This window comes from Rhinatrema bivittatum, chromosome 4, assembly GCF_901001135.1.
Source record: "Rhinatrema bivittatum chromosome 4, aRhiBiv1.1, whole genome shotgun sequence".
Taxonomy (NCBI): domain Eukaryota; kingdom Metazoa; phylum Chordata; class Amphibia; order Gymnophiona; family Rhinatrematidae; genus Rhinatrema; species Rhinatrema bivittatum.
In genome coordinates this window covers 34,016,322-34,042,279 of record NC_042618.1, presented here as the reverse complement: position 1 = coordinate 34,042,279, position 25,958 = coordinate 34,016,322, and the positions used below count along the sequence as shown (strand labels likewise).

General features: G+C 43.9%; 1 protein-coding gene across 3 annotated transcripts in view; it reads right to left on the bottom strand.

Moving 5' to 3' along the window:
- EVL (Enah/Vasp-like) overlaps positions 1-25,958 on the bottom strand; it is a 365,975-nt gene that overhangs the window by 179,369 nt on the left and 160,648 nt on the right. The window contains exon 1 of one of the 3 annotated variants that reach the window (XM_029597933.1): positions 12,055-12,218. The exons of the other annotated variants lie outside the window; for them this stretch is intronic. Coding sequence (XP_029453793.1) covers positions 12,055-12,065 — 11 coding nt within the window. The 5' untranslated portion in view covers positions 12,066-12,218. Of the gene's footprint in view, positions 1-12,054; positions 12,219-25,958 lie in introns of those variants that run through there. 3 annotated transcript variants of the gene reach the window in all.

Below are 25,958 nucleotides of genomic sequence, written 5' to 3'. Positions count from 1 at the left end.
GCATGAGCTGACGGTGTCCGCACTTCACCCAAGTCTTTCATGCTCGTCGTTAAACCGAAAAACACTGCCACGTTTATTGTGAAGAAAAGGCTACTTCTGGCAGTCAGCATCAAAAACCTTCAGTAAAAAAAAAAAAGAAATAAAAAAAAGCCTCCCCCCCCCCCAAAAAAAATGAGTAGCTGGAATCCCACACCTGGTGGAAGAGGCGATACATTCAGGCCAGCGTGGACAGTGGGCTAAACTGGGTCCTGTCTGCAAGTCACTTTATCTCCAGCTAGGATGAGTGGCAGCTCCGGGTGTCCCCCTCCCCCATCCAGTTTATACTACAGCCCCAAATTAACACCGATGCAAGGTCGCCACTTTCAAGAATTAAATCTTGCTACCTCCTATACTGTCAAAATGTACTTATACGGTCCTCCTCCCTTTTGGAGCCGAAAGGATGATGATGCATGAGGAGCTCGGTTCTGTGCCAGACCCTCTGTAGGTGAGAATCTACAGCTCTCAACACAATTAAAGGAGAGAATAAGGGAGAAATCCAGGGACCCATCTCCTCGCTGGCAACCCAGAGTATTCTTAACACCACAAACCTAAGGAAACCCAAACCTACAATTTTATCGGCAGTGAGTGCAGATGAAATCTTTGGAGCAGAAATCCTCTAGGAAAAAAAAAAAAAAGGATGATGATGGAGCCGAGTTGCCTGATGCTACACAGAGGCAGCAAGTGCCCTTGGCAAGGGTCTGTGCCCAGTACTGAACAAACAGCACTGCATGCTAGTGCTTCCTGAAGTTTTATGGCATCGCATATTTATATACAAGCCCAGTAGTTGCTACAAGCTGTTATTTTATTTATTTATTTATTTATTTATTTAAGGGTTTTTTATACCGACATTCGTTGTTGGACATCAAATCGGTTTACAGGCAACATGGAGTCAGCAACAGTGCTTTACAGTGTAACCAATATAACAATTTTACAGACCAACTATAATGACTTTTTTAACAGTTTAAGACAACATGGAGCTAGCAACAGAGCTTTACAGTGTAACCTATCTTACAATATTTACAACATAGCTGTAATGACATTTTAACAGTTTCCCAGGATCAGTTTAGTAGAGCCAGTTAAGCAGATTATATTTGTTTAGGTGCAGAGTTAATGAGTTTATCATTAGAGAATGCATCGTGATGATCTGTATATAGATAACCGAATAGATCTCAAATTGGATCTAGTTTAGTCTAAACTGATAGACTTTGTGTGTAGGGGCTGGATTATATTAGTCAATTAATCTATGGGAGGAGAGGTTGAGTATTCTCAGTGGAGGGCTACTTTGTGGTGGTTTGGTAGAGTATGTGCTGTGGGGGGGGGTGTTATTGAGGGGGCAGGGAGTTGGGGTGGTGTATGATGTATTGAAGTAGGCTGTGGGGTGTAATTCTTGAGATTATGAGTATGCTTGTGTGAAGAGCCAAGTTTTTAGTTTTTTTTTTAAATTTTTGTAGGCAGTGTTCTTGGCGAATGTTGGTGGGCATGGAGTTCCAGAGTGTGGGGCCGGCAATGGATAGTGCACGTACCCTGGTGGCGTTGTAATGGGTAAGTCTGGGGGTGGGAATGTTTAAGGTTGCTAGATAGCGTGACCGTGTAGGTCTGTTTGCGTTGTGGAAGGAGAAGGTGTTGCGTGGCCACTTGATATATGGGTTGAGTAAGGTTTTGTGTATTATAGTGAGGGCTTTATAGTGTACATGCTGTTGAATAGGTAACCAATGTAGTTCTTTGAGGATTGGGGTTATGTGTTCGTTCCTGCGTGTGTTGGTAAGGATGCGTGCAACTGCGTTCTGTAGCATTTGGAGGGGTGAGATGGTATTTTTTGGAAGGCCAATGAGTAGCGAGTTGCAGTAGTCTATTTTTGTGAAGATTGTGGACTGGAGTATTGTCCGGAAATCATTAAAATGTAAGAGTGGTTTGAGGTTTTTTTTAGTGTTTGCAGTTTGGAGTAACATTCCTTGAGGGAGTTCTTAATGAATTTTTTGTGATTGAGTTGATCGTCTATGACGACTCCTAGATTTCTTGCGTGTTGAGATGTTACACATCCAACCCTTACTAAAGTTAACCTTCCTAGCATTTCCTTGCTGCCTGACTGATGACTCCGCACAGTAGCTATGGGCAACCCGGTGGCTGAACAGATACCAAGACAGCACCATGGGGGAAAGTGCAGAGGCTCTGCATGTGAGTTAAGGAGAACAGGTGATACGTCAGCACGCCGCATGGGAGACTGCTCAATGCAACAGTTATCTTTTTAATGGTAGGATTTGCCAGAAATGTTAATTAGACAAGCGTGAAAAGCTGCGGCTGCTGATGATGATCAGGGCTTGATCTGTGAGGGAACTGCCTCTACCACTTCTCGGATTTAAGAGGCAGAGAGCAGCAGGGGTTCCAGCCCCAGGGAAGAGGGAGGTGAGCCTGAAGCAGGCAGGGCAGAGAACAGCCTGCTCCCTAATTCTGCCCTTCCCTTCCTGCTGTGATCCTGCAGCAGACACTGCATCCCCAAAGAACCAGCTGACTTAGCACAAGCTTGAAACAGGCAGAGCAGTAATGGCAACCATCAAGGCTTCAACCCTGGCTACTAAGCTGCTGCTCACAAGTTTCAAACTTGTGCCAAGTCAATGCATTTTGCCTGTCTGCTACCCAGGGACTAATTTCTGAAAAAAAACAATCTAGAATAGTGTTCTGCCACCTCTTTTCCAGGATCTGATGAAGAGGAGCAGAGCTGATGCTGTAAATCAGTTCTGGTAGGTGGGGCTGAGGATGATGGAGGATCAGTGGGGTGAGGAAGAGAGAGAGAGAGAGAGAGAGTGTGTGTGAGAGAGAAAGACTTCACAGCCAGTCCTAGCCCCACCCCATCACACATGGCTCTGACCTCCTCTTCCCCACCACCATAGTTCCACTTCCTTTTTATCTACAAATAAAACCCTAATGATGATGTGGTATTTGATTTATACCGTTAACACTGTATGGAGCGTTATGAAGGGGGTTGCATCTGTAAAATGAGTATGCACACCTGAATATGCCAAAATTAAACACGGAGGCAGGTAACTAATAAAGTATGCGGGTATGCCATATGTGCATACAGGGAATCACCAGTTCCCCCAGACCTCTCACCCAAAAGCTGCTACGGACAAAAGGCAAGTGTGATTTCAATTGCACGAGTCAACTGGAAGGTGTAAAAGTGTTCAGTAATGCATGCACATGTACCGCTTACAAAGTAGCGTGCGTTTCTGAAGCCTGATCCAGAAAACACCAAACCACATTTTTTTTCTCCTGTTTACATTGATGTGTGACACTGCAAGTACGCACATACTCTCAAAGTTTATAAAATAGCTTACAACATGTGCACTATTATTACACACTTAAAATAAGTGTGTACAATGCCTTGCAAAAGATGTCACATCTTGTATATTTTTCACATTCTGCTATATAAAAAATAGAAATAAAAGTGCATTAAAGTAGTTTATTTCACCAATCTACACAACATACTCTACACTTCTATCATGAAAGAACAATAGAGATATTCCAAACCAATTATGAATTTTAAAAACACAAAAAGTTAATGCTTGCATAAGTCTTCATACCCCTTGTCACAGCAAACCCAAATTAGCTCAGATTCAAAACACTGCCTTAACAAGACCCATAATAAGTTAAACAGAGTCCACCGATGTCCATTCACAGTAGCTGAGCTGATTCAAACACTTCTGGATGAAGAATAAAGCTGTTTTTGTTGTATGAAATGAGCTGAAGCAAAGGTCAACACATAGCAAGCCAGGAGCCACAGCAAGAACCCCGGGATAATGTTATTCAAAGGGACAGATCAGGGGAAGGATATAAGCAGTGCTATCTTTCTGGGAAAAAAGAAAGCTGCTGGTAACTTTTGTTTGCGCCTGCTGCGCGAACAAAAGTACGCGATCGCGCTTTTTAAAAAAATCTACCCCACTATATCTATCGGCTTACCATTACCACATGCTTAATAACCCCTTCATAAAATGGAGCAGATTGGTGAGGCAAGACTTCCCTTATGTTAATTCATACCGGCTGTGTCCCATTAAGTTATGTCTTTCTATATGTTCTGTGATTTTGTTCTTTAGAATAGTTTCCTTGACTTTTCCAGCATTGAATTCATACTCACCAGTCTATAGCTTCCTACATCATCCCCGGAGCCCTTTTTAAAGATCGGAGTTACATTGGCTACCCTCCAGTCTTCAGGTACAATGAATGATTTTAATGATAGGTTAGAAATTATTAGTAATAGATCTGCAATTTCATTTTTGAGTTCTTTAGAATTCTGGGGTATATACCAACTAGTCTGGGTAATTTGCTACTCTTTAGTTTGTAAATGTACCCTATTACATCTTCCAGGTTCATCAAGATTTGTTACAGTTCTCCTGAATCATCACCATTAGACATTGTTTCTGGCATGTTTCGATAAACGCTAAAGCAAAGAATTAATTTAGTCTTTCCGTGATGGCCTTATCTTCCCTAAGTGGCCCTTTAAACCCTCAATCATCTAAAGGTCCAACAGACTCCCTTGCAGGCTTCCTGGCTTTAGATATATTTTTAAAAGTTTTTATTGTGAGTTTTTGCCTTTATGTCAAGTTTTCTTTTCAAATTCTTTCAGCTTCCCTTATCAATGCTTAAATCTAACTTGCCAATGCTTATGCTTTTTCTATTTTCTTCAGATGGATTCTTTTTCCAATTTTTGAAAGAAGTATTTTTTGGTTAAAATAGCCTCTTTCACTTCACCCTTTAACCATGCTGGCAATTGTTTTGCCTTTCTTTCACCCTTTTTAATGCATCAAATGCATCTGGTCTGGGCTTCCAAGACGGTATTTTTAAAAAATGTCCTCACCTGATGTAAACTCTTAATCACTGTAACTGCATCTTTTAGTTTCTTTCTAACTATTTTCGCTTTATTAATCTCCCTTTCGAAAGTTTAATGCTAGAGCTGAAATTTACTTAATGTCCTCTCTTCAGTCATTAAGTCAAATTTGTTTGCATTATGATCACCGTTACTGAGCTCCCCACCACTGTCACCTCTCGCACCAAATCCTGCATTTTGATTTGTAATTTTTAGACAGCAGAATATAAAAAATGCACAAGGGTGTGAAGACTTTTGCAAGGTGCTATAATTTTATAAATCCGGTGGAGAAAGCGTGCGTGTCTCTGCATTACAAATATTCACGTGCACGGAAACATGCAAGAGTTTACACAATACCAGCATAAATCTGTGTGGGCAAGTGGTGTAACATGGGCAGTTTTGAAAGTTGGGAGACGTGCTGGGTGGGGGATTTTACCATATAAAAGCAAGAGCAAACCACAATTACACTGCATTACATTACATATACGTTTTTAGAACAGGATAGGCCCATCTTTACGTGTGAACAGAAGACATTGGGGGTACTGAAAGCTTGTAAACAACATATTTGGATAAATCTTAATTTGGTCCAACAAAGACAGACACCCAGACACCCAATCTGATTTACTAAGCTTTTTTTTCTCCATAGATACAGAATGGGGGGGAAATTCCTTAGTAAAGAGGTCCCCCAGACCAACCCCATCATGTGCTGGGAAGATTTACACCTGGTGGATGAATTCAGAGTCCTCCCCTTTAATTCTATGATAATGCTGCTTGATGCCAGGATGTTGGGACAGGCTATTAGGCTGTTTATTTTTCACCCTTCACTTTTCATTGTATTAGCAAAAAAGCTATTTTCAGTTTGGCGGGAGTAAATGGCAGAGGGAGCGAGAGAGAGAGGGAGGGAGGGCGTGAGAAATAAAACCACATAAAAGTTATGCAGAGCAACGCTTTAAACAATGGTTTTGGCTTTAAATATGGCATCTCTTCCGCTCAGGGTTGCACAATCCACCGTGCAGTATGGAAACAAAGTTCAAACAGCAGAGCTGCACCGAATTAGCAAGGTGAAGCATCCCCCGAATGTCAGTTTACGTCTTAGTTTAGAAACTGAAGACATCAAATATACTAAGACACAAGCACACTCACAACCTGCTGGCTCTGAAAAATCCTGGCATACAGGATTCAGGCTTTGCCATTAACTGCCACTTCCTTTTATCATTTCCAAATCTACAAAATAATTAGCAATCAAATAGCAAACTAAAACCCCAGTGACTATGCAAATAAATGTCAAAGGAGCCAGTATCAAGTTTACAATTTTTAGGTAAACTGATTGAGCGGATAGTGGCTCCTCAGCTGCCAGATTTTTTAAGTGAATTGGACTTTTCAGATTTCCAGTCAGGTTTTCGAGTGTGATATAGCACAGGCATTTTGTTGGTAGCCTTAGTGGATGTTCTTCGAGGGGGCTTGGACTAGGGAGTTTCTGCTTGGTCAGTTCTATGCATTCTCACCTACAATTCAAGCTCCTCTTACTCACTTACAGCTCCTCACTACCTTCTCTCTCTCTCTGCACCCCTCCTTGTGCACTCTGCTCATCATGCAAGTCACTCCAATCTATTCCCTTCTACTCTACTGCTGATTCCCAACGTAGAGCTTTCCACCTGGCTGCAACATGGCCTTTGGAACACCCTTATTGAAATCTTGCTAAGATCCCGCCTTTTTGAGGCCACGTTTAAATCTGAGCACCTGATTGTCCCACTTACAACCTCATTGATTTTTAACAGTTATCTTAATAAATACATTTTCCCAAGTCTCATTTGCCCTGTATGTTTCTCTTGATTAGATTGCAAACTACGGAGCAGGGATGGTCTCATATGTTTGTTTTTTTTTGTACAGCGCTGCATACCTTGGAGTAGCACTATAGAAGGTTTCAGTAGTACAAATTTTTTTGCTGCCTTTGACACTATTGACCACAACATTTTATTGCACAGGTTATGCAGCCTTGGATTTAGGTGATGTGGCAATAAATTGCTTTTATTCTTTTTGACAGGCAGAATACTGAAAGCGGTGATGGGTGTCTGTCTTTCAAATTCACGGGTTCTTTTAGAGGGAGTCCCTCAGAGATCCACTCTTTTCCCTTATTCTTTTGATGAAACAGGCCTTTAATTAATCATCTAAACTTTTAATTCCTGCACAGTGGTGATTCTGTTATTGTTATTATGTTGTTTTTTATGTTTATTTTTTATGAATGTACTATTTGTAAATTGCCCAGTGCCCTGGCATAGGCAATTAATAGACTTTATTAAACTAAACTAATATTTATCTGTAACAGTTAGGTGAAATTATTAAGAGATATGGAGTGTGCTATCATTTATATGCTGATGATGTCCAAACACGTTCTCCTAGGTAAGGATATCTCAGGGGTGGCTGAAATTCTAAACCAGTGTCTGCAAGCCCTTGTAGGCTGAGTACGGGTAAATAAAATTAAACTAACCTCTTACAAGACGGAAGCACTGGAGGTGAGTAATTCAGGATCTCAGGATTTGGATACTCTTCCACAACTGGATGGTAATTTGAAGACCTTAAACTGAAGATCTAGGTACGTAGCTTGGAAGTTCTACTGGATTCTGCCTTGAAAATGGACATTTGTTTATACTGTGTATTAACAGCTGCCAGGAACGCCTTCGCTAAGTTTCATCTTGTTCACCAAGTATGGCCCAAGAGGCCTTGCTGTGAATGCCATCTCTTTTAGTAATGTAATTGTGTAGGACTGGGATGCAAACTATTTCTTGTGCTGTCCCTCAAGAATGGAATACACTCCTGAGGAAAGCAACTTAGAAATAAATTGAGTGTGCTTGGTAAGGGCCCTAGAGAGACTGACTGGGTTAGACATTGGTTGAGTGGGAGGCGACAACGGGTAGTGGTAACTGGAATTCACTCAGGAGAGAGGCATTACTAGCAGCAGGTTGCAGGGATTGGTTCTTGGACCCGTTATTTTTAACATTTGTGCAAGCGACACTGTGAAAGGATGGTCAGGAAAAGTTTGTCTTTTTACAGATGATATCAAAGTCTACAACAGGGTAGACAGCCTGGAAAGTGTGGAAATCATAAGGAAGGATCTAGTGAAGCTTGGACAATGGTCTAGAGCTTGGCAGCTAAAAAATGCAGTCTTGCATTTGGGCTGCAAAAAGCCAAGGGAGTGGTACCATATAAGGGAGAAATTCTTAAAACATAAGAACATAAATTGCCAAGCTGGGTCAGACTGAGGGCCCAACAAGTCTAGCAAACTGTTTCCAACAGTGGTTGATCCAGGTTACAAGTACCCAAACATTATCCAAACATTAAATACATCCCATGCTATTAATGCCAGTAATAGCAGTGGCTATTCCCTAAGTCAACTTGATTAATAGCAGGTAATTGACTTCTCTTCCAGGAACTTATCCAAACATTTTATAAACCCAGCTACACTAACTACACTAACCACATCTTCTGGCAACGAATTCCAGAGCTTAATTGTGCATTGAGTGAAAAAGAATTTTCTTCAGTTTGCTTTAAATGTGCTACTTGCTAACTTCATGGAGGACCCTCTAATCCTTCTATTATCTGAAAGAGTAAATAACCAATTCACAATTACCCATTCTAGTCTTCTCATGATTTAAAGACCTCTATCATTTCCCCCTCAGCCGTCTTTTCTCCAAGCTGAACAGCCTTAACCTTTTTAGCCTTTCCTCATAGGGGAGCTGTTCTATCCCCTTAATCATTTTAGTCGCTCTTCTCTGTACCTTCTCTAGTGCAACTATATATTTTTTGAGATGCGGCGACCAGAATTGCATACAATACTCTAGGTGTGGTGTCATCATAGAGCGATACAGAGGCATTATGACATTCTCCGTTTTATTCACTATTCCTTTCCAAATAATTCCTAACATTCAGGCCGATACAGTACAGTGCGCTCTGCACATTTTACTTTCAGAAATTTATGCCTGCCCAAAGGCAGACTTTAATTTCTGCCGGCACCGGCACCGGGAAAGTGTACAGAAAAGTAGAAAAAACTGCTTTTCTGTACACCCTCCGACTTAATATCATAGCAAAATTAAGTCGGAGGCCACAAAATAAAAAAAAAAATATATATATATATATTTAAAATTGGCCCGCGGGTCAGAAGATGGACGCTCAATTTAGTTGGCATCTGTTTTCCGAACCCATGGCTGTAAGCGGGTTTGAGAACCGACGCCGGTAAAATTTTACCGTGGGCCCTCATTTAAATACTTGATCGCGTGCCCAGAAGAGTGGCCTGGGTGCGTGTTGGGAGAGTGGGCGCTCGCCTCGGAGCGCCCGCTCTCCCACGGGTTTTACTGTATCAGCCTGATTGTTTTCTTTTTTGAATACCACAGCTCACTGAGCCAACAATTTCAATGTATTATCCACTATGATGCCTAGATCTCTTTCTTGGATGGTAGCTCCTAATATGGAACCTAACATCGTGTAACAACAGCAAGGGTTATTTTTCCCTATATGCAACACCTTGCACTTGTCCACATTAAATTTCATCTACCATTTGGATACCCAATATTCCAGTCTCGTAAATTCCTCCTGTGAGTAATCACAATCTGCATGTGATTTAACTACTCTGAATAATTTTGTGTCATCTGAGAATCTGATCACTCACTCATCTTATCCCTTTCCAGATCATTTATAAATGTACTGAAAAGCAACAATCCAAGTACAGATCTCTGAGGCACTCCACTGTTTACCCTTTTCCACTGAGAAAATTGACCATTTAATCCTACTCGCCTCCTATCCTATGACTTTTTAGTTTTCTTAGAAGCCTCTCATGAGGGATTTTTGACAAATGTCTTCTGAAAATCCAAATACACTTTGGGGTACATTTTCAAAGGGTTATGCGTGTAACCCCCGAAAACCTAACCCAAACCACTCCTACGCGTGCCGAGCCTATCTTGCATAGGCTCAGCGGCGCGCGCAAGCCCCGGGACACGCGTAAGTCCCGGGGCTTTCCTGGGGGGGGGGGCATGTCAGGGCGTGTTGCAGCGGTGCGTCATTCGGGGGCGGGGCTGTGGGCGTGGTTCCAGCCCAGGGGCATTTCGGGGGCATGGCCGAGGCCTCCGAAACAGCTCCCGGGCCGGGGAATCACGCGCCGGCGCGCGAGTTAGGCAGGCGTAACTTTAAAACAAAGGTGGGGGGGGGGGTTAGATAGGGCTGGGGGATGGGTTAGGTAGGGGAAGGTACGGGGGGGGGGGGTGGAAGGAAAGTTCCCTCTGAGGCTGCTCCGATTTCGGAGAGGCCTCGAAGGGAACGGAGGAAGGCTGTGTGGCTCAGTGTGCGCAGGCTGCCGATTTTGAGCAGCCTTGTGCGACGATCCCGGATTTTAAAGGATACGTGTGGCTACGCGCATATCTATTATAATCCAGCGTACTTTTATAAAATCTACCCCTATATCTGCTGGTTCACTTTTATCCATGTGTTTATTCACCCCTTCAAAAAAATATAGCAGATTTGTGAGGCAAGACTTCCCTTGGATAAATCTATACTGACTGTGTTCCATTAAACCATGTTTTTCTATATGTCCTGTGATTTTTTTTCCTTAGAATAGTTTCCACTATTTTCCCCTCACTGAAGTCAGGCTCACTGGTCTATAGTTTCCTGGATCACTCCTGGAACCCTTTTTAAAATAATCAGGGTTACAATGGCCATCCTCCAGTTTTCAGGTACAATGGACAATTTTAAGGATAGTTTACAAATGTTTTCTAAAACTTCTGAAATTTCATTTTTGACTTCTTTTAGAACTCTGGGGTGAATACCATCCGAAAGAAGAAGAAAAGGATCCAGGGATGATCATATCTGATGATCCTAAGGTAGCCAAACAAGTAGATAAGGCAACGGCAAAATCCAGAAAAAAATATTTGGATGCAGAGAGAGAGAAATGGCAAAAAGGTGGTGATTTTGCTGGTGTATAAGCCCCTGGTGAGACTCCATTTAGAATACTGCATACAATTCTGGAGACCACCCCTTTAAAAGGATATAAACCAGCTGGAGTGAACCCCCTAGGGTGGCCACTAAAACAGTAAGTGGTCTTTGTTCTAAAGCATATGGGGACAGACAAAGATGTAAACACATATATCCAGGACAGGGGAGATATGATAGAGACATGTGTATACCTCCAAGGTTTCCATGCATATGAGGCCGGCCTCTTTCAATAAAAAGGAGGCTCTAGAATGAGGAGTCATGGAATGAGAGTAAAAGAGTTAATCTAAGGAAATATTTATTTACAGAGAGTGGCAGCTGCATGGAATAGCCTCCTTGTGTAGGTAGTGGAGACAAGGGCAGTATCTGCATTCAAGAAAGCATGGGGTACCTTCATGGTATCTCCGAGGAAGTGGTAGAGATTGTAAAGCTGAATAGTTGGTATGAATAGACAGACTAGATAAGCTGTTTGGTCCTTTTTTTTGCCATCACATTTCTATTTTTCTATGTTAAAGCACTCTGGAAACAGAATATCTGCGGTTTAGAAATGTTTTTTTTAATTTAACAAGTGTTTGGAGTTAACTGTGGTTTTTAAATTGGGGTTTGTTTCTGCTATTTAGGTATTTAAATTGTTTGGTTATATGTTTTTAAGTTTTGTTATGTATGCTTTTAAAATAATGTTTACGTTAATGTAACACATACGTTTATGGGTTTTTTTTTATTGCACCCTGCCTTGAACACTGATCTGGAAAGAAGGTTTATATAGTTTAGAATTAAACAAACCAGCACAAAATTGTACAAATCAGAGCCTACCATTAGAGCACCTCATGCTCGCTGCTGCCAGACTGTGCCCAAGCCAACTATAACATTTATGAAAGATTCACGTTTATTGCATCATCACCTACGAACCCTTACTACGACCTTCGTAATTAAAAATATAAATCCAGGAGGTGGTTTATGCCTGCAGCTCCAATCTATTTTTCAACAGAACAATGACAACCACCACCTTAAAGGTTAGGCATTTTGCAGACTGAAGCACAAACATTTTTTGTTCTTTTACAATAAATTCCACATAAATGAAAATATCATCCTCGGTTTTCCTAATATGATTAATCTGTCCATGTAGGACTACGCTATAACTGCTATGTTCCAGCAAAATCATGAACATTAACAGCACTTACCCAGTTGCCATGGATGTTGAAATGTAGCATTAAAACAACAGAGGAAAAAAAAATACTTTCCAGGTAGGGCTGCTCAGTTTGCTTTAGTTGATAAATAAAATAATTACATTGCATAAAGTTCTAAAACAAGACCAAAATGCTTTAGAAGCAGTTAACCTCCTGTATACGCTTGAACGCAAACAGGAAAATGATGTCTTTACCAGAAAGGAGAGAACAGGAAATATAAGTAGATCTTGGTTAAAAATGTTAAACCAATAGTGAAAAGCACGAGAACAGAAACCACCACAGTTCGTGCTCTTAACTCAAAGCACAACGCAACAGATCAGCAACGCGATTTCCCAACAGAGCCTGCCATGGCATAAATATTACCAATCACTCAAATAGTCTTCCAAAGACCTTTTCATTCCAAGCAGCCCTTCAAAAGTACAGATAAAGACCATACTGTTAATCCCAAGGGGATAGGATCAACAAAGTCTGGATTTGATTCCAATCACCGCAAGGAATGAGAACTGCGGATCGCAAACAGCATTCCGGTTTCTCATTTCTTGCGATTCAGGGAGCTCCTCCTGCACCTTCCTGTCAGGACCGAGAGTTGTGAGTGGGATTGGGGAAGGGGTTGGCCTGTCTCTGTGGTGAAATGCAGCTTGGAGGAGGCGCATAAACAGATGCGAGGCCCTTTCTCCAAAACGGCATACCACTGCCGCAGGGTGTAAATATTATGCAACACAGCAAATGAACCACTGAATCTTTAGATGCTCTTGGAGGAGGAGGAGGAGGGACTGGCAGTCATTAATGACGTTATCGGACTAGCCCTCAAACTCCCCACCATTCGTGCCGTCTGAAGTTCCACCCCAGAGATGGCTAAAGCCTACGGCGGGTTTTCAGGAGAAGACAGCGGCCGTGAAGCACCACAGTTTCCAGGTGGAGGTTTCAGACCTGCCCTTGCTTTTTAATAACAGCGTAAAGTTCTGATTTCAAACAGAAGAAGCAGAATGACTGCAAATACTGCAATGTCTACATTTTAAAGTGGTCAAATATCTCCTTCCCAAGACTGACTCACTTGGCAGCTGCAGAGCAGGTGCTGAAACCTTGTGCCAATTGCCATGGTGCGTGCCTAAGAGTCTGGACAGGCACAATTCGTTTCCTTTGAATAGATTTTTTTTTTTTTTTTTAAATTAGACAAATCATGGAAACTGATGGCCATCAACAAATTAAGCACAATGAATGCAAAAAGTAGCTCAGAGTTTTTAAATTATGAGATTAAAAAAAACTTTCTTTCCATTGACTGATAACAAATACCTGAGGGAAATCATTAGATTAGGTAGTTACAAGAATAAATCTATTTAGAGGAAGAAATGAAGTTGTAGTGTAGTACTTCCTGCATTAATATTGTAAGGTTAAAAAAAATGCCATTCCAAAATAAATCAAACAGCGCAATAGTCTCTGGAGAAGGCATGCTTCCTCTCTATGGCGATGAACTCATCACTTCAGCAATATGAAACTTCAGACTTGGTGCAATGCCTATCTGATTAGTCTGGCAGCCAGCAGTCCCGATTCAGCACTCAGTACTGACAGGTAATATTCCCTGCAACCTTCAGGAGAGACAGGACAGTAAACTACAGCAGCTGTCTAACCATGTAAGGCTGAGAAATGCTCAATTGGACTCCACATCCAGGTAACTAAGGGGGTCATTTTCTATAGCTTTCGCACGCGAAAAGTCCCTTTTCGCATGCGATAGCTAGATCGGGGCGGAGTCAGTACCAGAAGGGGAGGAGTTGGGGCAGCACCGGGGTGGACGCGGCGATGACATCGCCAACGGCGAAAAGGTAAGGCCCCTTATCGCCACCAGTAACGCGCCCAATAGCACCACCTTTCACGGTGGCGCTATTGGTTTGCGAAAGCCAGCAGTGATAGCACTGCAGTGGTGCGATCGCTGCCGGCTTTTGCAGGCCCGCCCCCTGGTACTGCGTGATTCACTAAGGCCTGCGATTTTAGAAAATATGATAATGTGGACAAATTAGAGGCTACATAGTTCATTAAGTCCCCATTCTCCCCTTCTCTACCCAGTGCTACTATAAGAACATAAGAAATGCCACGCTGGGTCCGATCAACACTCAGTAGCTCATCTCCAACAGAGGCCAGTCTGGAAGTGCTCAGCAGATCCCAAATAGGAAAGTTCATGCCATGGTGCTCATGCCCAGAAGCAGGAGATTGAGACAGCTATGGTTGTCTCAATAAATAATGCTTAATGGACCTGTTGCCTAGAAACTTATCCAAATCTTTTTTTTAAAACTTAACTGAATCACCAGCCTTGACCACATTCCCTGGCAGCAAATTCCATAACTTAATTATGCGCTGACTGAAAAACTTTCTAAAATTTGTTTTAAATCTGCTACTAATTACTTTCATGGAGTGATAAGGGGAATGGAACAACTCCCCTATGAGGAAAGACTAAAGAGGTTAGGACTTTTCAGCTTGGAGAAGAGACGACTGAGGGGTGATATGATAGAGGTGTTTAAAATCATGAGAGGTCTAGAACAGGTAGATGTGAATCGGTTATTTACTCTTTCGGATAGTAGAAAGACTAGGGGACACTCCATGAAGTTAGCATGGGGCACATTTAAAACTAATCGGAGAAAGTTCTTTTTTACTCAACGCACAATTAAACTCTGGAATTTGTTGCCAGAGAATGTGGTTAGTGCAGTTAGTATAGCTGTGTTTAAAAAAGGATTGGATAAGTTCTTGGAGGAGAAGTCCATTACCTGCTATTAAGTTCACTTAGAGAATAGCCACTGCCATTAGCAATGGTTACATGGAATAGACTTAGTTTTTGGGTACTTGCCAGGTTCTTATGGCCTGGATTGGCCTCTGTTGGAAACAGGATGCTGGGCTTGATGGACCCTTGGTCTGACCCAGTATGGCATTTTCTTATGTTCTTATGTGTCTCTTACTCCTAATAGGGTTGGAAAGAGTAAATAACTGTTCCCCATCAACTTGTTCCATACCAGTCACAATGTTATAGACCTCTACCATGTCTCTTCTCAGTCATCTCTTCTCAGAGCTAAAAAATCCTAACCTGTCAAACCTTTTTTCATAATGAGAAATTATTACTTACCTGATAAATTCCTTTTCTCTAGGGAAGACAGGTTAATCCACGATCAGTGGGTTATGCACCTCTACCAGCAGATGGAGACTCAACATACAAAAAATATATTCAAATTCTGATATCCCCTCAGTAATAGTACTTCAAAATCCCTTCCATGCCAGCCACTTTGTGAAATAACATGAAAACCTTCTAATAAGACATTTAGAAATTATATAGCATACCAGTCATTCCATAATAGTACTAACACCCAGGAATTGAGCAGCAACAACCTTACCTATGAAAAAGCAAGACTGCAAACATAGGTCTGGATTTATCAAAATGCACTAAATATTGCCTGCAATAGAGAAAGGGGCGTGTTTTATGGTAATAGGCAGGTTATCGCATTTTGCACTAATACCTATGGACCCTTTTAAAAAACCCCTGCGCGCGCCAAGCCTATTTTGCATAGGCTCGGCGGTGCACGCAAGCCCCGGGGCGCACGTAAGTCCCGGGGCTTTGCTAGGGGGGCATGTCGGGGCGTTCCGGGGGGCGTGTTGGTGGCATGGTGCCGGCCCGAGCGCGTTTCGGGGGCATGGCCGAGGCCTCCGTTTCGGGGGCATGGCCGGGCCGGGGAATCGCACGCCAGCATCCTGCTTCTGGCAGGTGTAACTTTTAAAACACAGGTGGGGGGGGGGGGGGGGTTAGGGAGGGGAAGGGAGGGCAAGGTGCAGGGGGGTGGAAGAAAAGTTCCCTCCGAGGCTGCTCCGATTTCGGAGCAGCCTCGGAGGGAACGGGCAGCGCGCACAGGGCTTTGCGCGCGCAAGGTGCACAAATGTGCACCCCCTTGCACGCGCCGACCACGGATTTTATAAGATACGTGCGTAGCCACACGTATCTTATAAAGTCCCGCTTACTTTTGTTCGTGCGGTCGTAGATTTATAAAATCTACCCCTATGTGAAGAGCTAAGTTACCACAAATTGTGATAACTTTTTTGCACTTTGAGATAAGTGCCAGAATGTGAGAGAGAGAGACTAGCCATATTTCACTCATCCTAGATAGGTATTTATATCTCTATGGGAGGCCCACCTAGTAACTCGAGGTGAGGTTTAGGTATTAGTGTAAGGGTTAGGGGCCACTTTGACATTCAAAGTGAGTCGTACGAACAGAACAGTGCTCTCTTGTGAAGATTTGATGACCCTCGGAGTGAGGAAACTCACCCAAAGATGATATTTGTGCAATGTTCTCTCAACCTAGCTTGATGGACTCTCTACCTGGGTGAGACCGCACCTTGAATACTGTGTACAATTCTGGTCGTCGCATCTCAAAAAAGAAATAGTTGTGATGGAGACGGTACAGAGAAGGGCGACCAAAATGATAAAGGGGATGGAACAGCTCCCCTATGAGGAAAGGCTGAAGAGGTTAGGGCTGTTCAGCTTGAGGAAGAGACGGCTGAGGGGGGATATGATAGAGGTCTTTAAGATCATGAGAGGTCTTGAACGAGTAGATGTGAAGCGGTTATTTAAACTTTCGGATAATAGGAGGAATAGGGAGCATTCCATGAAGTTAGCAAGTAGCACATTTAAGACTAATCGGAGAAAATTCTTTTTCACTCAATGCACAATTAAGCTCTGGAATTTGTTGCCAGAGGATGTGGTTAGTGCATTTAGTGTAGCTGGGTTCAAAAAATGTTTGGATAAGTTCTTGGAGGGGAAGTCCATTGACTACTATTGATCAAGTTTACTTAGGGAATAGCCATTGCTATTAATTGCATCAGTAGCATGGGATCTTCTTGTGTTTGTGTACTTGCCAGGTTCTTGTGGTCTGGTTTGGCCTCTGTTGAAAACAGGATGCTGGGCTTGATGGACCCTTGGTCTGACCCAGCATGGCAATTTCTTATGTACTTACAATTGTGTGTCCATACCTGGCAAGCCCAAAGAAGATGCCCAAAAAATGGACGCCCAAAATTAGGATATATATATATATATATACACACACACAGACACACGCACACACTGTTGAATGCTCGAACAATCAACATCCAAAATTTGGATGTACAACCATGTAGTCCAAATGGACGCTCATCCTGGATGCGCACATGCATACAGACATCAGGCACTGCTTTCGCGGGAGTCTTGTGAAGAATAAAATGTTAGGGAGCGCTAGGAGAGCGGTCCCATTTCCGAGGGGACTGTGTGCCCTTGGGCCACAGCACTACCCCAGAGTGCTCCAAGGTGGTACCGAGGCAGGTGAGACGTGTCCGAGCATGGTGGAGACTGTAGTCTCAGGACCCTCACCCTCCATCGAACCCGAGCATGCCAGGTGAGAACCAACAACGTGTTGTTCTCTGAGGTAGTCCTCCGGCCACCCGATAGCCCTTTTGGACCCGCCGCTGGGGAATGGCAGGCACGCCGGGACAGACGGAAGTCGAGAGCAAACGATGGTTCAAGCAGAGACTGAAGACGAAGACTCAGGATCAAGGTACTAAAGACGAAGACTCAGGATCAAGGTACTGAAGACGAGGATTCAGGAACAGGTACTAGGTTGAGGCTGTGACGCAGCGCACCCCACAAAGCCCGCCCACAGGGCTGGTCACGGACCACGCTGGATGCGGGGCAGACTCCAGACGAGAAGTGAAGCAAGTGCGAGGAACATGTCCCAGATACTGTAGAGGCCTGCACCGGGGCACACCCTACACAGCCGCCTGTGGCTGGTCGCGGACCACGCTGAAGCGGCACAGGTTCCAGCAGCATCTACCACATGGACGGAGCAGACACAAGGGAATCCAAGGGCCGGAACGAGATTCAGGACACAGGACCAAGATGGGACTTGGCTTCAAACAGGGAGATTCAAGACACAGGACCAAGACGGGACTTGGCTTCAGGCAAGGATGACCCTCCGGAGGCTTGGGCTGCAGGCAAGAAGGCAGGCCTTGTGCCACGAGGTGCCCTACACAGCCCGCCCGTGAGGCTGGTCACGGACCATGACATGGGACATCAGGAAAGGTGACGACGAGGAACCAGGGGTTCAGGACATCAAGGCTGGAACACAGAACATCAGGGACATCAGGGCTGAATCACGGAGCATCAGGACTGGATCACGGACGTCAGGAACATCAAGACTGGATCACGGAACATCAGGAGAGGCAACGAAGGATCAGGAACCAAGACAGGACATGGAGCTCCAATGAAGAACGAAGACCTGGCAGAGCCCTGGAAGACAGGAGATTCCAGGAGCGAAGAACTCCGATGCAAGGCAAAGCAGAATTGGAAGTGAAGCCCTTTTATAGGGCTAGCCAAAGAACGCCCAGGAGACCTCATCAGGAGGGGCCCGAGGCGTTTTCCCACCGTGGGCCCTTTAAATATAGTGGAAAGGCGCGGCCACGCACCTAGAGGCAGGCAGAAGCAGGAACAGACTGTTGGCGACGTTCCTGCTGCGAGGGAAAGCCTAGGGGCGGCACTAGCCGCAAGACAGGGCCTTAGCAATGGCGGCTTCCTGCCGCTGAAGAGGATCAGGTCCGCGGCAGTCCGGGGTGCGGCGGCAGTGGCGGTGACAGCAGCCTTCCTGCCGCTGAAGAGAGGAGCAAATTCTCAGTGGCTCCCTGCCATAGGAAATCAAGGTGGCAGGAGCTTAGGCGGCTTCCTGGCTGCGTCAGGGAGCGGTAGCTTGGCAGGAGCGAGGTTGAATCACGGTGGCCTCCTGGCCGCATCTGGAACGCAGCAGCTTAGCTGGAAAAGAGGTGAGAGGCTGCTTGCGGCTCTGCCCGCAAGTAGCATCACAACAGAAAGCATGTGAATGCCACCGCAACCTACCATGTGGCGTCCCAGTGAAGCCTGAGAGCAGGGCCTAGCCCTAAGGGCTGCTCAATCCGACAAAATTACCGTGACTCCCCAAGTCCCCGACGGAGAAGGGAACGTACATTGGATTGGTGCGCCGAGGCTCAAAGACCAGAAACTGAAGAGGGGAGAGGAATCCCTAAATCTCTCTCTTCTTCTTCTTTTTTTTTAAACTCTTTACCTGAGCTTAGCCTGTCCCAGCCGAGTACAGAGTTGGTCTCCGGCTGCAGGGGGAGAGGGCTAATGCCTTCACCGCCGCATTCGGCTTCCTGCACCTGCTAGCCTCTCAGCTGATACTCTCCTGGAAGCTAAGTCCACTTTGGAAAACCGGCTACCAGACCAAGGCACTTGACTGAAGGAGGGATCACCAGATATCACCTCAGAAGAACTCGACAAAAGGAGGGACCACAAGGTATCATCTCAGGAGAAGCAGTGTGTGATTAATCCTTCTCTTTCACCTTTTTTTTTTTTTTTTTAAATAAGCAATCCCCAGTAGGGAGAAGCACGTCCACCATCTGCTGGAGACAGAGAATACTGGTGAGCTGATGTCAGAGCAGGGGTATATATATCGTGACGTCAGCTTTGTTCCATCTCCATCTGCTGGTAGAGGGGCATAACACACTGGTCATGGATTAACCTGTCTGAATGCTGAGAAGGAACCATTATTGTCACTCTTTTCTATCAGAATATATATATATATTTTTTTTTAGATGTGGTGAATAGAGCTACACACAATACTCCTGAAGCTAATCTGCTGCAGGACTGATTCAGACTACAGAAGCACTTGGATTAATTCTTTCGGCCTTTTCTAGTACATAAAAGTTCTTCCATGTGACTGAGGAATGCCTTTCAGAAAGGTGTAAACCAGAGGTGTCCAAACCTGACCCCACAGCCTGTTGGGATTACAGGATATTCACGAATACCATGCAGGAGATAAATTTACATGTGCTCAGCCTTCAGTGCAGGTAAATATAACTCATGCATATTCATTGGGGATATCCTTGAAACCAGACTGGGGGGGGGGGGGGGGGGTCAAATAAGACAAGTGTGAGAACCATCCTAGGATGTTTCCCATGTGGTAGATAGCCTTTATCAATCAGCAAGCCCTTTATTATGACATATGTGTCACCCTCATGCTAATTTACAAGTCCTCAGAAAAACACCTTCTTACCCCTGTAAAGACAATCCGTGCTCCTCCCCGAAATACCTCCTCCCCCCACCCCCACCTGTTTCCACTTATGGTGCCCTACTACAAGATTCACTTCTCTCTTCAGCTCTGTCAGGGGCAGACTCTCTCTGTTTCAGAGGTGGCACCAGCCATGCAGTAAGACTGACTAAGAATGCTGCAAGCTATTTCCTGTATTAATCATTAACTTAGCACAATGCATCCCCCCCCTTTTCCCGGAAAACCCACTGAATGCAGCAGGAGCCTCAGCGAGGTATCCTGGGTCACTGAGCTTTGAGACATCCTCCTGTGATAAAAAGTAAAAGAATGTATGTCACATACGTAGGGGCCCTTTTTAGTGGGAATAAAAATGTGTGTCATGATTTCAAACAGCAATGCTTCCTAGTCATGGGGAAATTACCGAGCAGAAATACTGGGCCCATTAAACATTAAAACTGAGGGAGAAAGGAAAAAGAAAACAAGTCATATTATCTTGTCTAAGAAGCAAATAAATAACCAGCAGGCCCTTGACCTCTTTTCTTCATCTCCTTTTATTCTTGCTATTCTCCTGACCACCAATGTCACGATGTCCCCATCGCACTGCCATCACGCATTAAATGGCACATTACCTGGCAGTAAGAAAAATCCCCAAATCGTGGCAGGCAATTCGTTACCTGTGGCCCAAGTAAAACACTACTCCCTCACCCTGTACATGAGGCCATGAGCTGGGAGACTGTTTGTTTGTTTGTTTGTTTATTTAAAACATAACACATTAATTATAATCTAGAAGTAGATGCAAGTGAGATCTTTAGGCCTGTATGGATGAGATCCGTAACCCATACCCAACTAATCAGTGATCTGTACACCTCATTAAGCACTAGAAGTTGAAAAAGGAGTCTTTGTCTAGGTCGGAGTGGATTTAGGGGACTTCACTGGCATTTCTGAAATCTGTTACTAGGTTTTGGGAAATGGATACCTATCTGGTTAAATAAGATAAGTCCTGTGAAGTTTACAGTTATCAAAATCACCATCAACTATTTTGAATAAGTAATTCTGAATGTGACAAAAACCATTTGATTTTAGTGGATATTATCAGAAATAGACAAACATTTTAAAAAGTCATTTCAAAAGTCAATTTAATAAGTGATGTTTGGCAAGGGGCATTTAAACTGTAAGCCAAGTGCTCCTGATAGCCTTTATCAGCAGAAGTATTGGCTTCAATGAGCATTGCATTCTTCCCTTCTATTGTATTAAACTAATTAGGTTCTAGATCTCATCAACGGCAAAGCAAACTCCATCCATTGTGATGCACAGCAAAACCCTGCTAAATAACAACACTAAGACCCAGGACTCATACAGTAACAACCCTTCCTGTGAAAAGGCAGCACTGCAAATATAGCAACAGGTCCTAGAACACCAATACACCTCCTACTGGGAAAACAGAACAAGCTGAACTGGTGCAGATCCTCACACAGAAACTACACGCTAGCAAAAATCTTTCACCTCTGTCACACATGCAGAACACGGAGAGATTCTCACCGAATCCAGAATAAGTGAGCACAAACTTGAAATGTGCAGAATAAAATGAAATGGAACTCCCAGACTTCACATACAATGCAATGGTGATTAAACACAAACAGAAATCAATTTTCTCATTTACTGAGCAAAGTACAAAGATGTTAAAGATGCAGATTGCTAAAGCTGAAATATTCCATTCACTAATGTGAAAATATGATGATTTTTTTCTACATTTGTTGTCTTTGACATTTTACTTTTTCAGTCATCTTGGTCCCAGCTTCTTTTTCTCTGCTTTCCTCTTGTCTATCTTTCTCTAACTCCTTTCCCAGGGTCTCCTGTCCATTTTCTATTTCTTCTCTTTCCTCCTGCCTTCTTCAGTTCGTCCCCTCCAACTGTTCAGGGCTGGTTTTAAACAGCCTATGCCCAGCACGGTGCCATGGGAGGCCTCCCTCCTGATCACCCCTGCCCAGTCCTCCACTCTTGAGCCATCCCCATTCACCTGCAAGTTGTGGTATCACTTGCCCTCGCAGCAACAGCTGGGAATAGCATCCTCTCTCTCTCTCCTCCTGCCTTGCAATCCCACTCTCCGCCTTTCCAGTATCTTCCCCCATCTCCAAACATCACACGATTCTCTTACTTCATTGCTTCCCCTGCCCAGAAGTCACTCTCTGTCCCACCTGCCAAGCATCTCGTCAAACTTCTCTTCCCTACACAGCATCTCTCTCTTTCCTCCTCCTCAGTCACCTTCCCAGCATTTCCCTTGTCCAGCATCCTCCCATGGCACCGTGCTGGGTTCTCCTCCCTCATCTGGCTTGGCTAATCCAGGAGAACCCCAGGGCTGGGGCAGGAGGGAGAGGGTGGGAAGGGTGCACTTCTATGAAGGGCCATGCAGTGGCCAAAGAACTAAGAAGAACAAAAAAAAGAGAGAATGAACGCCCGTCTCTGAGCTGGTTCATGCTCAGGGCCTGCCCACTGCCGCAGCTCCACCTCCTGCTCCTCCTTCCACATGAAATTCCTGTTACCTAGGAAACTCACGTGGGGGGGCAGAGTCACTGCAGGGCCTGAGTGCAGCTCGGAGAAAAGCCTCACGTTCATTTTCTTTTTTCCTTCTTGGTTCTTCGGCCACAGCACAACCTTTATGGAAGTGCGCACTGTTTGCCCTTACCCCATGTCCTGGTGCTGCTGCGAGGGGGGGGGGAAGAAGAGAGATGGACCAGGATGGTATGGGGGGTGGAGGCAGAAGGAGAGAATGAACATTGGGAGGAGTTCCAGGACCGTGAGCGCGCACACTCCTCCTGCACTGCCAGCCCCACCATGGATAACAAACTGCATGTGGTGCGGCTGACGGCGCAACACCCTTCAAACACTGGGGCCTATAGCCAAGGCCATATTGGCCATTGGCTTGCTATGGCTCTGGTGGTTTTCTTGGCATATGTGGGAGACAATATCTCACCGTAGTTCTTTCCCCTCATCGCCTGAAAGCGTCCTGATTCAATGCACTGCCATTTTCAAGGCAGAATTCAGCAGGGGAAGATATGGGACAGGCCTGTGGTACTGAAGAGTGTAGAATCAACGAAGAATTAGTCATACAAATCCTTGCAAATGAATAATTATGTGAGAACATGCGCATACATCATGCCCTCACCCTCATAAAAGTATGGACCACTAACTGGGATTTTTGCAGATCATACATTCTGCATCACGTCATCTCTACAATGCAAATCACATACAGTTGCAATGACCATGTCTCAAAAGGCATGTCCACTAAATATGTCTTGACACAGAGGTTAAATGCTTCTCTAGTAAGGGCACGGGTAGTAGCGAGCTGCCAGGAAATGAAGCTAGGTCTCCAGATTTCATATCTCCATGCTTTACTCACTATGCTAAACCGCCTTTTATTAAACCATATATTCTCTAAAGCAAATAAGATGACTGACTAAGAAGAACGGGATTATAAGGTAGCAGGATAGTAATTTAGACATAAAACGTTTGAGCATTTAGAGATATGACTCAGATATATTGGATGTAGCAGCATAATGATAGACACAGGACCCTGTTGCAGTGGCTACACTGCTCCTGGAGAGTGCTAGGGTCTCTGCAGTTAGTAATACATTTTTTTGCATCATCACCTGTACATATTCCTTTAGAAGGCCCAATGAGAGGCATTATAGCTTGCAAAGAATCCACTGAGTGAGTAGCAGGAGACATTTGCAAGCAGTAAAGGACACAGTGACACATACTACTTTCTCACATTCAGCTGCAGTGTTGATTAAACAGTATGTAATGATTTCCTGTTGTCTACACACAGTGTCATTGAATAGTGCTGAAGACTCAAATCCTGAACGACAGCGTGCCTAGCCTTAACTCTAATGAATTGTGCGTCACATCTAAAATTAAAAGGCCTTGAACAAGGATGATTAACTCCTTGCATTTTAGATGGTGCGGCATTCCAGTGGGCACATTGGTCCTGGGGTCGGCTGAAGAAGAGACCCTACAGCACATGATCTGAAAAACTGATTTATTAGAACATTCTTTCCGTTAGTCCAGCAGAAGGTTTCATACTGTACATCATATCAGAGAGATTGAGAAAAGGTTTGGTTTGTTCGATTGGTGTGTTTCAAAGATTGTCAAGTGACAGGCTAGGCCAGGGGTGTAGCCACCTTTGTCCTTGAGAGCCACAATCAATCAATATGCATGTGATAGATTTGCACATAATGAAGGCAATGCAAGCCAATCTATCTCATGCACATTCATTGTGGATATCATGAAAACCTGGCCTGTTTGTGGCCCTTAAGGACTGGAGTTGGCCACTCCTAGGCCAAGCACTCAAGAGTTTCACAATATGGAGAATGGTTTACAACCACAACAAAGATTTTCACTTTTAAATTTTATTTACCACGAGTTCTAGCAACCAGAGGCTAAAGAAAAGCTGCACTGTATCAGCTCTTTTCTAAATCTAAATGTGTATTTGAAAGGCATGAAATTTCTTTCTTTGTTTATGTCTTAAATATTGTAACAAAGTAACTCCCTTAACAAATTGCTCATTTCCGGCTTTGTACATAATTCAAATCCCACCCAAAAGTAATATTATTGGCCACAGCAACCTGAATATGTTTTATTTAATTCTTAATTTAATATGGAGTTTGCAGCTTGTTTATAGCCCTATCCAATCAGAACATTTGTTCTGTAAGGCAGTGCTTCTCAACCCAGTCCTCAGGCTACACCTGACCAGTTGGGTTTTCATGAGATCCATAGTGAATATACATGAGATAGATTTGCATACAATGGAAACAGTGCATGCAAATCCTTTGGGTGACAGTATCTGGCGATCTGAAGGCAGTCAAGCAATGTCACAAGGCGATAGCTAAAGCCATAAGCATGCTGGGCTGCATAGAGAGAGGAATAACCCGTAAGAAAAAGGAGGAGATAATTCCCTTGTACAGGTCCCTTGGTGAGGCCTCACCTGGAGTACTGTGTTCAGTACTGGAGCTCGTATATCTCCATAAGGATGGAGATAGGATGGAGGCGGTCCAGAGAAGGGCGACCAAAATGGTGTGGGGTCTTCATCGGAAGACTTATGAGGAGAGGCTGAAGGATCTGAATATGTATACCCTGGAAGAGAGAAGGTGCAGGGAACATATGATACAGACTTTCAGATTCCTGAAAGGTTTTAATGATGCACACACTTCGAACCTTTTCTATTGGAAAGGAAACAGTAGTAACAGGGGTCATGAAATGAAACTCCAGGGGGGCCAACTCAGAACCAACGTCAGGAAATATGTCTTCACGGAGAGAGTGGTGATGCCTGGAATGCATTTCCGGAAGAGGTGGTAAAGATGAGAACAGTTAATGAATTCAAAAGGGCATGGGACAAGTAGTGCGGATCCGGAAAAGCTTGAAAAAAGGGATGAAGTAATATTTCCTCATAGCAGTAACTTGCACATGGCGGCAGTTACTACCCTTAATGGAACGCATGGGGGTAACCTGCACGGAGCGGCAATCACTACCATAAGCAAATTGTTGGGCAGACTAGACGGACCATTTGGTCTTTATCTGCCGTCGTTACTATGTTACAATTGTAGCATCGTGAACATCTGTGTGAACTGCAAAAAAATAACTTTCCAGATTATAAATATTATAAGGATCTGTCAAAAACTTTTATAGTGTCACTTAGGACACCAGTTTAAGTTTAAATAACTAATGGTTAATGGACAGGAAGTTGGCTTCAGGAGCCTGCTTCCAAATCTAGCTTGTGGTCTAGTGACAGCAGCACTGTGAAAGAGTGAACTATTTAAAACAAAC